Source organism: Camelus ferus, chromosome 26 (genome assembly GCF_009834535.1).
Source record: "Camelus ferus isolate YT-003-E chromosome 26, BCGSAC_Cfer_1.0, whole genome shotgun sequence".
Classification (NCBI taxonomy): domain Eukaryota; kingdom Metazoa; phylum Chordata; class Mammalia; order Artiodactyla; family Camelidae; genus Camelus; species Camelus ferus.
In genome coordinates, this window is record NC_045721.1 from 18939307 (window position 1) to 18952907 (window position 13601).

At 47.1% G+C, this 13601-nt stretch overlaps 1 protein-coding gene across 1 annotated transcript in view; it reads right to left on the reverse strand.

Annotated features, from left to right (window-relative positions):
- The window catches only part of TENM3 (teneurin transmembrane protein 3), a 540843-nt gene that overhangs the window by 8325 nt on the left and 518917 nt on the right, over window positions 1-13601 (reverse strand). The window contains 4 exon segments of the mRNA XM_032468497.1: window positions 844-2014; window positions 2016-2456; window positions 5531-5827; window positions 12872-13107. Coding sequence (XP_032324388.1) covers window positions 844-2014; window positions 2016-2456; window positions 5531-5827; window positions 12872-13107 — 2145 coding nt within the window.

Genomic DNA, 13601 nt, shown 5'->3' on the forward strand with positions numbered 1-13601 from the left:
TTGTGGTGGCAGAAGTGGGACTCGGTGCTTTAAACTGGGTCATGAACTAAACTTGGAACGATCTTAAACCTACATACCCTGACTGTCTTCCCCACGTTGGCAGAAAAATTAGTGTGTGTACGAGCAGGGCCACCATACAAGAAACCGCCCCAGCTGGCGATGAAGACAGTAGTACAAGAGAACAGAACTGAGAACAGAAACAGGGCCCACTGGCTAAGCACCTGACAGGAGAACCTGCGCCATCACTGCCCAAGATGATGGTGGTGAAGAGGGAGTTACACACCTCGCAGGATGAGATGCCGAGTCACGTGGTGTTGTGTTCCTCACCAATTCCTCCATTAGAACTTAACACATGTATAAAAAACCCAACATTGTACATTTGTAAGGTGGTTACTATTTAATGCACAACTGCGTATGTTCTTGTATTTTACATCATAAGGTAGGCATTGTTATCACCATTTGATTGTTAAGGAACCAGAACTCAAAAATCATGTGATTTGTCTATAAAGCCACACGCCCTGTCGGAGAGGAGTTGGACTGGAACTCCAGTTTGGGGAATCTAAGTTCATCATGTTTTCTGCACCCCCCTGTTATTTCCCTTCCTTAAGTGCCCAAATTCCACGTCATTTCAGAATACTGTGGCCTTGGGCACTGGCAGGCAGAGGAGGAAGTAACAAACTATGTCTCAGTTTCCCTTTGTGGTTTCTTCTTGGTTCCACTGAAAAGGTTAGACATTTGATTTTACATGAGGACAGTGTACAGTTAAACCCATCAGCAGCTTTGTGTATTAATCTAATGATTAACATAATTCAGTACCTGGAAAGGAAGGACAACCACGCTTACCTGTGATGTAGTCTTTGACATCATGGATTTTGCTCGCAGGGTTGTTATTCCTAAACATATACAGGTTGAAAGGAGCTGGGTCCTTCCCAATTCTTTTCCAGATCTCGATGTCAGGCGTTGTCCATCGTCCTGCCAAAATATCATAATCTCTTTCTCCAAAGTGGATTAATTTTGTGAGTGGGTCATACAAGCCACCGTGAAATCCAATTACCAGTTGAAAGTCAATATTGGAGTCAAAATAGATTTCGCCATATGCAGTGTACTGAATCTGTTTTAGCATAAGCCCGTTGCTGCTGAAAACAGCCAGCGGTGTCCCCGTGTTATCTGAGGCGATGTAGAATTCATCCCCGCTACTGATTTCCATGGCGAAAAGATGTCCTTGGAGATCGTAATAGAGGGAGGTGATCTCCGAACTCGAATGGTTGTAGACATGCGTAATCCTGGTGGGGTAAGTCAGGTCGGCATAAAAGAACTGCAGGTGCTGCCCCAGGCTGGTCTTGCTGGAGACCCGCCTTCCCAGGCCGTCGTAGCGATAGAGCACCGTCCAGCCGCTGCCTTTACTGTAAACTCGGGTGAGAAGCCCCTTGGAGCTGTACTCGAAGATCTCCGTGCCCCTTTGGCGCAGGAAGCCGTCTTCATCCAGCCGATACTGAACATCACCCAGTCGGGTGATCCTGTCCCGCAGGTCGTAGCGCAGGGGTGTCAGACGGGCGCTGTTACTTGGGTTCAGCAGGTGGAGGTTCCCGTTCAGATCGTAGTTGTAACGCCACATGATTTTTTCATTGAGGTACACTGTCTGGAGCTGACCGTCCACGTCGTACTCATAAGCGTATTTGGTGGTGTTGGCGAAGGGCCCTATTTTGATCTCCCTCTTGGTTACCCGGCCCATGTTATCGTACTGAATTGTAATCCAGTACATGAGCGACCGGAATATCTCATACTGGATTTCCTTGATGCGGCCGTGGGCGTCGAAGTGCTTCGTGTACGTCATCACGGCCGTGGAAATGATCTGGTTAATATCGTAGTATATAACTCCAAACTTTCCAAACTGCTCCACTTTTCCAGAAATGTCATCAAACTGATAGAGGTCAATGGGCAGGGGCGTCTCATTGATGACACCCTGCATGCTGGTCACCCGGAAGCTGTTGTCATAGCTGTAGTCAAATCTTGCAGTTTACCATCCCGTCTTCACTAAAGCGGAAAATCTGTCTGTCAATCAGAGGGCCAATCTGCCTGTATCTGATGGTGCAAATAAAACCATCACTCTGGAGGTTTACAGTTTTGAGGACGCCTGCCGTTTCATCGTAGGTAAAACTGACTCTCGTGCTGTCGTATAAAATCTCTGAGAGCCTGGTCTGCCTTCTGTACTTGAATAAGACCCTCCGACTGGTCCCCAGGAACGCCGTCTGCAGAAGCAGCCCTTCCTCGTTGTAGTCCGTGATGATGGAGGCGTTGCTTTCCGGGGGGTTGTATATGTTGCGGTAGTAGCCGATGGAGCGGATGGTCTGCATGGTGTGGCGAGCCACGCTGGGCATGGTGATGGCAGACAGCCGGTCCCACATATCATATTCGAAGATGTACTGCCGCTGGCTGTGGAGCAGAAGGACCATGGACTGCAAAGAGGGAACATATTGTTATCCAATATTTGTGAACAGGGGAAGCAAAAGCAAATTTAGTGGCCACAAACACACAAAAACACTCTGCTGGAGAAAATGATTTTCATTTTAATTGAGTTCTCCTTGACCTTCCATGTTGTTAACGATTTCCTGCTTAATTTGCCCGGATGCCTAATTGGGAGGGGTTCTGCAATTAGTGGCTCGAGATTCACAATGTGCTACTTGTCAGGATCGGACCATTGTTTTTCCCAGGCATTCACAGCCAAGCAGCAGACTGTCAATGCATTTGGACAAATCATAATACAGGCACGAGCAAGGCTGCTTCAAAGACAGTATGTCAAGGGGAAAACAGCATATGGGAAATGCAGTCCTGTCCATAATTAGCCGTTCTTTAGTAAGGTGGCTTTCCCCCCTCATTTGATTGAAAAGCCACTCAAATCATGTTTTAATTTCCAGTGCATCTGGGGGAGGAGCCAAGCAGTCAAAATATTATTTTATAAAGAAGAGACAAAAATCAGCCAGAAATGGCTAATGTGTACATAAAGCAGCAACACCAACAGACAGCGATGGATGAATCACCCGGTGAATGAGAGCTGTAAACGCCCTTATTAGGAATGTGGATCCAGATGTGGGGTTTTGTTTGTTTGTTTGTTTGTTTGTTTGTTTGCAAGTTCTGACACAGCACCCGTAAGGTCAATAAAATTCTGCATTTCGAGTTTCCTTTCGTGAGAACCAAGTCTGACTTGTACGTCAGGGGCTGCAAGCATGGTTTCTGGGCTGCAGACTGCTAAGTTATGAGGTGAATAAATACAGAAATAAAAATAAACTCTGCTTATTTTGCAAGTTATTGCAGAAAGACAATGATTTATTAGGCCCATGAGAGAAGGTCAACCTGGAGGCTGGTTAGGTAGCTCTCCAGTGACACCAAGCCCGGGCAGTTCTCTCTTCTGAAGCAGCTCTCTCCTCCACCCTGTTGGACCATGTGGAAAGATGGCCAAACCCGGAGGATGGTGAGATTAGGACCCCCCCGCCCCCCACCCCCGATCCCCTCCCTGGGACTTGTTCTTTGCTTTTGACATAGAAACACACACCCCCTTGTCCCCGGCTCCTTGTTTTTCTCCCTGTCATCCGCCATTCTCAAAAGCAGCCCGCCTGGCTTGGGCATTCTCCACGGGCACACCCTGGGGGCAGGTTTTGCAGGCAGGCAGCGTGGGAAATGTCTCGAGACTTGTTCCTAATGGTTCGCATTCTTCGAAGGAAGGCTTGGACTCTTGCTGGATTCACAGGACCCGGTACCCAGTTTGCAGTCATTTAGAACCATGTCTGACGTCGTAAAATGTTACTTGCTTTGCATAAGTAAGTTTTGGCTTAGCGTGCCTGTCCTAGCGAGGAGATGGTAAGAGTTTGGGTGGATTCCAGGGATTTGGGAGAGAAAGTACTTGTCGGGTTTTTTCTGATCCCTGTTGATGCACGAAGGGGATCTCAGTTCCTGCTGGTGTCATTTTGTGACAGTGGCCTCTTATCAGTGACCTGCCCCTTGGCTCCATTGAAAAATTTTTCAGTTCCACTATGGTCATTACTCTAAATCTGGGGGATCTGGGAATTTATTTCGGTCACTCTCCTCTGTAAATTACTTAATTTAAATAGGGAAGAGGGTTCCAGAATGAAGCAGTAACCCGCTCCCAGCTTCTTCAGGCACGAGTTGTCTTGGGGTTTGTTAGGTTGGAGGGTGAGATATTTTCCAGCTGTCAGGATCTGCTGCCAGGAAGGTATGTGTGGAGCGGGGCTTACTCTGTGGTCTCTCAGCAAATAACCAGCCAGGTGACTAGCTGTAGAGTGCGATGACTAGGACGGAGGGAAACTGTCACCCGACAAGCCTCTTCCATTGTCTCGGGGGTGAGTGTCTTCTAAGGAGGGCAGACAAGGGTTTATAAGAGGAGAAACAAGCCAGTAGGGTCGTGACTGGAAGCATCCCGGAGTTAGGGGGCTGCCTGAAGGTAGTGGACTCAGAACCTGAAAGCGGTTCTCAAGGAAAGGAGTCCGTGTACAGCGCATGGAGAATGGGAGGGGCTGACGGGCGTGCAGGGGGAGACCAGAGCATCTCTGGTGGGGAGCGAGCTTGCCTGAGTGAGCGCGACAGTCACGTGGATGTGAGTTTCTGGGTGACAGAAGTTACTCCAGTGTCATCAAGGAAGGCAGGGTGGGCGTGGGGTGGGCTGGGTGCAGTAAGTGTTGGGAGCTGAGTTTGAGACTCAGGTGCCATGTGGCCGGTGGCGGAGGGAGAGCTCTGGGGGGTGAGAGGCATCCGAACTCAAAGCCAGTGCTAACGTTCATCTCAAAGGCAAATGAAACAGTCCACGAACATGCTCTCTGGTGGACTCACTTCTTCAGAAAGGAGTTACAGGGAGACGGCCCTTGCCTTTCCTCCCCTTTTCTTTTACTATCATTCCCTCTTGACCCCAGTCACTACCCCGAACCTCGTGTCTATGACCCAGTGTTTTGCACGCCTGTAACTTGAAGTCTTTTTGGATATTGTGCACAGGCCCTGAGAATGGGTTCCCTTAACATGAAGAAGAAACGGGGGGATGCCACAGAGGACCGGGTATGTGGCTTCCTCAAAATAGTCACTTTCGGTTAATAACGCATAAATAGGACCTATGTGCCTGTTACGGTTATGTTGAAGCTCCACCAGCAACAACACAACATTGACGGCTTCAACTGTGCGTCCGCGTAAGGCTCTTCCTTAAATGAAAGGGCGCGCACGGAAGACGACTCACAAATGACTTCCACGCTCCAGGACGTGAACGCGGTGGATGTGTGACCATGGCAGGGAGCGTGCCGGTTTGTTTACCGCATACACCACTGGAAAGGGTCTCAGAGAGCAGGACTGAACTCAGGAGAAACACACTGGCTAAGGCAGAAGCTCGTCACTGCTGTACCAATGTGACTCACACACGGGGACTCAGGATAGTAACCGGAGCTCAGTCACGTGCCACCGCCCCCCCCCCCCCGCTATGCTCCTGGGTCACTGCCCCCCCCCCCCCGTGTTTACCGTCCCCGTGCAGGCATACCTTCTCTAAGTACGTGTAACTCCACGTTTTACCGTCAGCGAAAACCCGGGAGACGATTCTCCCCTGTCCATCATAATCCACTTTCTCGCTCGTGGTTCCTCGCTGGATGCTGGCAATCTGCCCCGTGGATGAGTAGGTGACGTTGACGGCCATCAGCTTGCTGCTGGGCAGCCAGAGCGTCGGGTGCCCTGACGTGTCGTAGGCGATCCGCAGGAGGAATTTACGGTGGTCATCATAGATCTTTTCTGTCTTGGTGGTTCGATCAAAGTCAACCGAGAGGAGGTTTCTGCCGTTAACCTGTTACAACACAAACAAGATGATAAAAAAATCACGCTGTTCCAAGAGCAGCCCCTTATTACTCTTCGGGGTCCCCACTATTGTTTAAACACCACTTATGATGATTGATTCTCTTTGTCAGTAAATTAATTTAGCAACTTCTTGGGCGCAAGTGCAAGGCAGCAGATTAACTGCTCTTTTAAAAGGTTTCATTAAGCAGACAGACAGCCTGGCATTTGTTCAAAACCTTTTCAATTAAATTTTGTAAACTTAAGCAACTGATAAGAAAAATACCAAAATGCTTTAAAGTTTGCTCAGAAGATACGAAGGTGGTAAACACGACAGCTCTGCAAATTACTCTAAGACCCAACCACCCCCCCCACCCCATAAGACATTGGGAAATAATTGCTTACTAGATTAATCATGGCTACATTAAATAAAACGGTGGTGGATGTGATTCTAGCCCTTTGAAGAGCAGTTAAGTAGAAGCTGGAACCCACATTACTGTAAATTATTAATTAGTTTAAATAGCAGGAGGTTACAAACACGATCATTGCTTCTGGCCAAGTGCTGAAATGTCACAATTTTTTGGCCTGCCTTTTTCTTTGATAACATCTGGCTAACTGGCGAGGGCTTCAGAGCCTCCACTCCCATATCTACACACTCTGACCACTGTGCTGACTTTACAAATCTAGCACCCGTTGTTGTAACAGGGTCTCCGTGTGGCTCTGTGTCACATCCAGAATCTCTGACTGTATCTGGCTGTTACTGTCTGTGACCCAAGACACACACCCACCAGCATCGTTATTGGCAGTGGAAATGTGGCCTTAGTTAAATTCTACTTTACAGTCTGTGGTGTTTGTAGACTGGGGACCCTCTAAGAGTGAGATCAGGGCCAGTCTGCTCTGGTTTTCTGGTGCAGTTTTGCGGTGATGGTGGCTTGTACACACAGGAATGCTCACCCACTGTTTAGACCGTTAAAAGTCAAGGGGGAAAAAATCTTAATTTTACATGACCATGTCCTAGCTCAAACCTTCACAATAGCTCCCACTCATCTCTTACACACACTCCCCGCTATATACATAAATATATATATGATATACACATATGTTTATGTAAACTCTGGGATAAAACTTGTGCCTTCTATCATGGCCATTAAACAGGTCCCATGAAAAAATACTCCTTAAACTAAATTCAGCTCTTCAAGGGGAGCACTGTGAAGTCCATGGAAGGGTAAACACAGCAGCTGGAAAGCAGTTCATGCCTGTTTGGCAAAATGACTTGGGGGAGAAGCACCCAGAGAGGTGACTCACAGTGAATGAGAAAGTGGAGCCCTGGATGGGAGTCAGGAGACCTGAAATTTTCCGTTCCGTCATTTCAGATCCAGCTGATGTGGGAGAAAGAAAAGCCACTGGTACCCTGGAGCAACTGGTAGGGGCTGGCGCAGGGGTGTGTGCGCTCGGAGGAGGAACCCAGGAGACAGGACGCCCCACCTCCATCCCTGACAGGGCGAGAGCCGCTGACTCTGGGCTCTCAACCCTCGGAGTCTCGGCTTTGTCCATCTGTAAAGAAAGAGGTCAGACCGGAGCCTTCAGGCTCCGCCCTTCACTGACTTTATACGATTCTGACCAGCCCGCGGAAGGCTTCCCGGCTCCCATTTTCCCCAAGTGGAAATGTCTGCGGGTTGGTTGACCTCTGCCTCCTGTGGCCTACGTGAGACTTGGCGAGTTTAGGTTTGTAGAATGCTTTGTGTACCTTGGAAAGAAGCTACTGGCTAGTGTTACGAATATATGTATTTTAAAGTCAGTAGAAAGATTTGATTTGCTATCACATTAGCTCAAATCCAGCTCTTCAGCTTCTATTTGTACAACATTTGTGACTCCTTAAGAAGAGGCTTTACAGTTTTAATGGCTTCCTAGGGCTCTTGTGGTTCTCACACTGTGATTTGAAAGAGAAAAAAAAAAAACCCAAGATGTTTAGGTTTGTCCCCTCCTTTTCCTTCCTCGGGTTATTCCAGGCTGCAAATAGCCAAGCAGGACCTACTGTGTAGTTTCCATGCACTGTGTGCCCCCAGCCTTGCCCCATCTGTTTTGTGTTTTACTTGTATTCATTTTAATTTGTATCTCGATTTTTTTTATTGCCATCCTTAATCCTCCTTTATCTTTGCAGTATTTCTTCTGGGTGGAGCAGACGAAATCTGGGCTGCAGCCCTGGCATGACTGCTTGGTTGCTAACAGGAGAATGGCAAAAAGGCAGGTGTGGAACCCCTTCTCTGCGCTGCCTGCTCCCCACTACTGGGCTTCTGGTTTGGGACCATGACTAAATTACACCATGGCATTCAGGTGAATGTCAGCCACTGTCATTGTGTGAGCCCACACCAAACGTGTCACCATACAGAAACCGCCAGAAGCACTGCGAGCCCAAACATCTGGACAGCAGTTGAATTTTTTCTTCTAATCTAGACAAATGTACGCAGTGTCTTTCTTGTGTCCTCTAGCTGAAGAAGTGAGGAAAGGGTCAGAATGTGGCTGGGGTTTTTCTCCACATTCTCAGCACAAGCCAGGATTTTAACCATCCTTGCTGTTTCCAGGCACCAGCCACTGTTGCCCAATATGTAACATCTCAGAAGATACTAAGAGATCTTTGTTTTTTTTCTGTCCCATCTAAACACGCCCAAATGTTCTCCTTTCGGTGTTGCAGACAAGGTGTGGAAGTCAAGGGACGTTTCCACCTGGGACACAGTTCTGTTTCATTACACCCATAGGAAATCATGGCAATTTTGCAACCTTTTTTTTTTTTTTTTTGGATAATCATAAAGGACCAGCATTTTTCCATGCCCTGGGGGCCTTTTAATACATATTTTTAATATAAAAAAAATCAAGTTAAATTGAGAGGTCCACCTAAGATGAAAAACCTTCTATCAGATCATTACTATACCTCCAGCTACATAAAAATTAATCCAAATGTTGGGTCTGGGTGAGAGAGCACCATGAATTCCTCTGTGATGTACAGTGTTTCTTTTAAGTAAGCGTGAAAAATCCGCATTTTCAAAGATCATGTCCAGCATGACTGCAATGAATCACAACATCCCTTTGATTTCGGGAGGGGAGTAGTGATTTTCCCTCTGCAATGCTTGAAAAACTGAGGCGTTAAGATATTGAACAAGGTCTTTATGTTCAAGGACATAAAGCGCGATGGGGTTATATTCGTGTATCCGGCATGTTGGGGGGAGGGGATAAGGAAGTGCTGGCTCATGACCTGGTCCACTGGTGATAGTACCTCAACTCCCTGGCGTCCCTGTTGGAACATCAACTGTCCAGAGTGTTTTGTGTCTCTTTACCCATCAGCAAGTGCTAACTGCGCTGGACCATCCCCGTCTAGGCGCTGCTGCCAGACTGAAGGACACCTGTGACTGGCATCATGAGAGTTGAAAGACGCTGTCATATTTATGTACGCGCTTCAACACACTTTTCGCTTTCAAGTTTTGAGAATTTCTTTTTCAAATAATCCCCTAAATGTTTTCTATGAAGCATCAGAACTCTGGACAAGTTGAGAAGATGAATTTTACTATTAGAATGCCATAACCATTTTTTGGAACTGATCGAAGGCTGGTTCCAAAGTCCAGCACTGACAACAATTAGGAATATTTACCAAATATTATAACATTTTGTGTTATAAAACAAAGACAAGCAATGAGTACATGTGTGTCTTTTTTTTTCTAAATGTGGCTTACGAACAAGCTAAGCAACTGTCTAATCTTCATTCTGTTTCCCCACATCTCTACCATGATTTCGTCTGCTGGTTATTCCTAGGTACCCATCCCCTCTGCTCTCAATGCACTGTTCCACAGAAAATGCTTGTCATGTTGCTTGTTTCTTATATAATTTTTCCTTTCCTACTCCTTGCCTTTTTTTTTTTTTCACCTTTAAGCCACTCTATCTCGTGTTGTATCTGCTCTATCTATGCGGTCTGTTTGATCAGGCGTTAGGTTTGCTTACTGCAGTCAAACATTTGCAGGGGTGCACCGTTCACACAGCTCCTCTTTTAGGAAGATCCAGAGGCGATGAAATAACCCATGTTCTAAGCCTGGCTCTTCCTCATTCTTTCACATGTTGAATGAATATTTGAGTGCTCACCCTGCGTGAGACCCACAGCTAGATTACGGCCAGTAACTTAAAAATGAAAAGAACGTTCTGCTCGGAGATAATAAAAAGCAAAAGACGAGACATCCTCTGTTTCAGGAAAGGGTGGAGTCGCAACGGGTGGCTTTTCGGGCTGATTCTGATTCCCATTCCTGATTCAGAGGCCCCAGGGCCTTCAGGTCCTCCTCCTTTTTAGTCCTCTGGTCCCTAACTTGGCAGAGTCCAAGTCCGGTCCTCAAACCAGATTTTCACAGCATCACTCTCTCCCCGGAATTCCTCTCTTAGAAGCCACAGAGGAGGGAAATTAGCAGTCAGGGCTGGCACATCCAATCTTATCTTGAAAGGAAGAAACCCTCCCTTGTGATCCTGGCACTGTCTCCATGCGAGCAATCGCACATATCAGCTGGAAATCTCCTTTCAGTGTGACGGAACAGGCCGTTTTAAATAGTGTATTTTCCGAAATTGTTGGTGTAGGCATGTGGCTCTGCCATTTACAAAGAAGCTAACACCCCTGCCTGCGTGAGCTGGTCCCTTTCTCCCCAAAGCCAGGTCTTCGTTTAGAATCAGGTCGAGAGCTAGAGACTCAAAACTGGATTTTCTCTCTTTTCCTCTACTCTTCCTAATTTTTTTTTTAAATGTCTAGAAAAACAGTGTTAAAAAGGAAAAAAGGATACACTTAGACTAGCTGGTCTCAAAGAACGGCGGGCCACGTGTCACATGGTCAGTTTCTGGGCAAAGCACTTCCCGTAACCTTTCTTCTTTCGCACCTACGTCTTCTTGTCTGTCTGCTGTGTGGGTTTCAGTGCCCACTCTTTGTGTCAGTGGCTGAGAATTCTCTAGGTTAGGGCTACGGAGCATGTAATCACTCCTGTTCTCAAAGGACTTTCACACGGTCTCATCTGATTCTGTAACAGTTGTGTGAAACACAGGCAGGGCAGGGCAACATCTGTTTATCCATAAAATAGCTAATATGTATCATGTCTGTGCCAGAATGTTATGATATTCTCTAGATAATATTATATTCTTTGTATCATAACATGGGTACCATCACACAGATAAGGAAAATCAGCTTTACCGATGTTAACGATTTTCCTGTAAGGTTTATTACTGGTAAAAAGTGGAGCCTGGTCTAGAACCCCTATTTTTAGTTTTAGTTCAGGGTTGTGTTCTTGGTTGTGCCAAGTAACGTGAGCAGGACCTTTGTGTCTTTTGATGAAGTTAAGTCCTGTGTCCGAGTACAGGTGTGACTGTGTCTGTGTGTGTGTGTGTGTGTGTGTGTGTGTGTGTGTCCCCATTCAGGCATAGCATCTGGCTTTAGGGATCACGGAGTAAGGCAAAGCCTGTGACCTAGCCTCCAGTCTGCAGTGGCCCAAGGAAGCCGGGCCCGGGGGCGGCGGTCAGTGGCGGCGGCAGACGGGCACGCCGGCAGCTCCATTCCTCTGTTCAGCAGAAGAAACGGCTGGAGCTGGAGTTAACTTTGGCCACAGACCGAGACCCTCTGAAAATGACCCCCAAATGAGCCTGGAGCTTGTGTTGCTGCCGATCACTGTACCTTCCACCCTAATGTTCTTCTTCTTTCTGATATTCTGTTGCTTTTTCTTCTCACTCCTCTCACTGAATAACCTCCCCCCAGCCTCCCCAGCTCGTGATCCAGGGCCCGGGACCTGGGGCATCCTGGCTCCCGCAGCCTGGGAGATGGACGGGTGAGGTGGGAGCAGACAGCACTCATTCCAGAGGCCATGTATTTAGGGTCCCAAACCCCTGCCTTGCAACTGAAGTGGAATTAGAATACACGCTGTCAGTTGGAGAGTCTGTATTCGATCCACTGATTCTTCATTACTTCATTTCTATTTCTTGGAACTAGCTAGGGCCAGTGTGTCGCAGCTGTTTCTTACCATGAAGGATTGTCCTGGTAAATAATGTTGGCCTTTAAAATTTAACCATTTTCGGAGTTGAAAAAAGGACAGGAATCATGTGCTCCATGATTTTTCTCTCTCTCCTTGAGTTTAAGTTTTGTTTTTAATGGCAAGGGAAGAAATTTTAGGAATAGTTACCTGCATTTATCTGAGAAACAAAAATCTGTTTACTAATAGAAAGAATGAGTTGGTTCAGCTTAGAGTGGTCTGACGGTGGTTCCCTGTGACGTGTGTTTTAGTACTTAATCTAGGTTGCGTTTACCAAACAGCTGTTGTAAATCGCAGCTTGCTTTCTAGCTATGTCTGGCCCACCATGTGAGGCGGAGGAATGAAATCAGACAACACAGAGGCAACACAGAGGACATTTGGCAAAGACCAATCACGCTCGCGTAATCAGCAGTGTCATCACACTGCTCATAAAAATAAGATCAGTTTGGGTTTTCCATCAATAGCAAGGAGGCGGCAGGGGTTCTGACACTGGAGCTCTTTTCTGTGTGCTCACACGGTACTTTCAAAATATTGAGGCTGCAGAGGAAGAATCCACTTTTCAACGGGCAGCCCATCTCTTTCAATATACATGCTTATGATCTGGAATAATTTTAGTATTGTGCCAATTCTTCACACCCCCCTCCGCATCTAGGGAAGCAACACTCCTAACTGAGTGGGTGAAGGAAAAGCATACAGTTATTAAGTAGTATCAGTAAAACAAGAATCACTTGCCACCCAGGCTCTCTGGGGTTGTGCTCCGCACAGTGTCCTAACCTCTCAGGGCAGAAGTGATTTTCAACCAAAGCTCCATCCAGAAAGCCCCTTTCTCAAATAGTTGGCTTTCCCTATGAATGACCTGACGTCCGGCTGGTTGGCTGTAACTCAAGCTCTAAGGTATGAGGGTGGCTTGCGACAGAGCAGCAGGGGCAGGAGATGTGTCCCAGGCCCGCCCTCACCGACAGGCCATCGCCCGACGAGGTGGGCTGGGGGGTCGCCACCTCCCGCTGCCGCGGACTTACCCTGAGCTTTCGACCGAACACGTTGACTTTTCCTTGGGCTTGCTCTTTGCGGAATCTCCATTCCACCAAATTCTGACCATTTTCACCAGGAAGAGTCATGTTTCGTTTGGCAACTGTCGGGTTAGCCGTGCCGGCCAGCACGTGGGGCTCCGTCTGGTAGTGGGAGTCCAGGCCGCTGGCGGAGATGATGCGAAGGGAGCCGTCATAACCGATCTGGTAGCTGTTTCTTAACTGATCTGGAAAATAAGGGGCAGAACATGTGAGTTCTGGAGACGTGGCGTGAACCCTGGTCGGCTGAGGTGGCACACGTTTCTAAGACACGGACTGAACTCCATTTATAAGGAAACAAAGTATTCAAGGATGTCCTTTTAGAAAATCACAACTTGGATTTCTGGCATCTCATGCTGTAATGGGTTTGGCTGAATACTAAAGGCAAACTTTAGGGGAATTTAAAGTCCTTCTCCACTTTAATAGATTTCCTTTTCTCATTTGCTTGATGAAGTAAATGAAGGTTCAGCCTCCAGGGAACGTGCAGTAAATGTTTTGCAAGGAACCAAGGATGTGTTCTTTTAGGAGGAGAAGGATATCCCTTCCCTAGATCCTTTGTTAAAGATCTTCTGGAAAGATTTAATATCTACACCTTGTGTACCAGAAATGTAAGGGGACATTTCCCTCTGAAACTGACTTTAAAAGGGGGGTCCTATCTTGTACAAAACACCCCCTCATAATG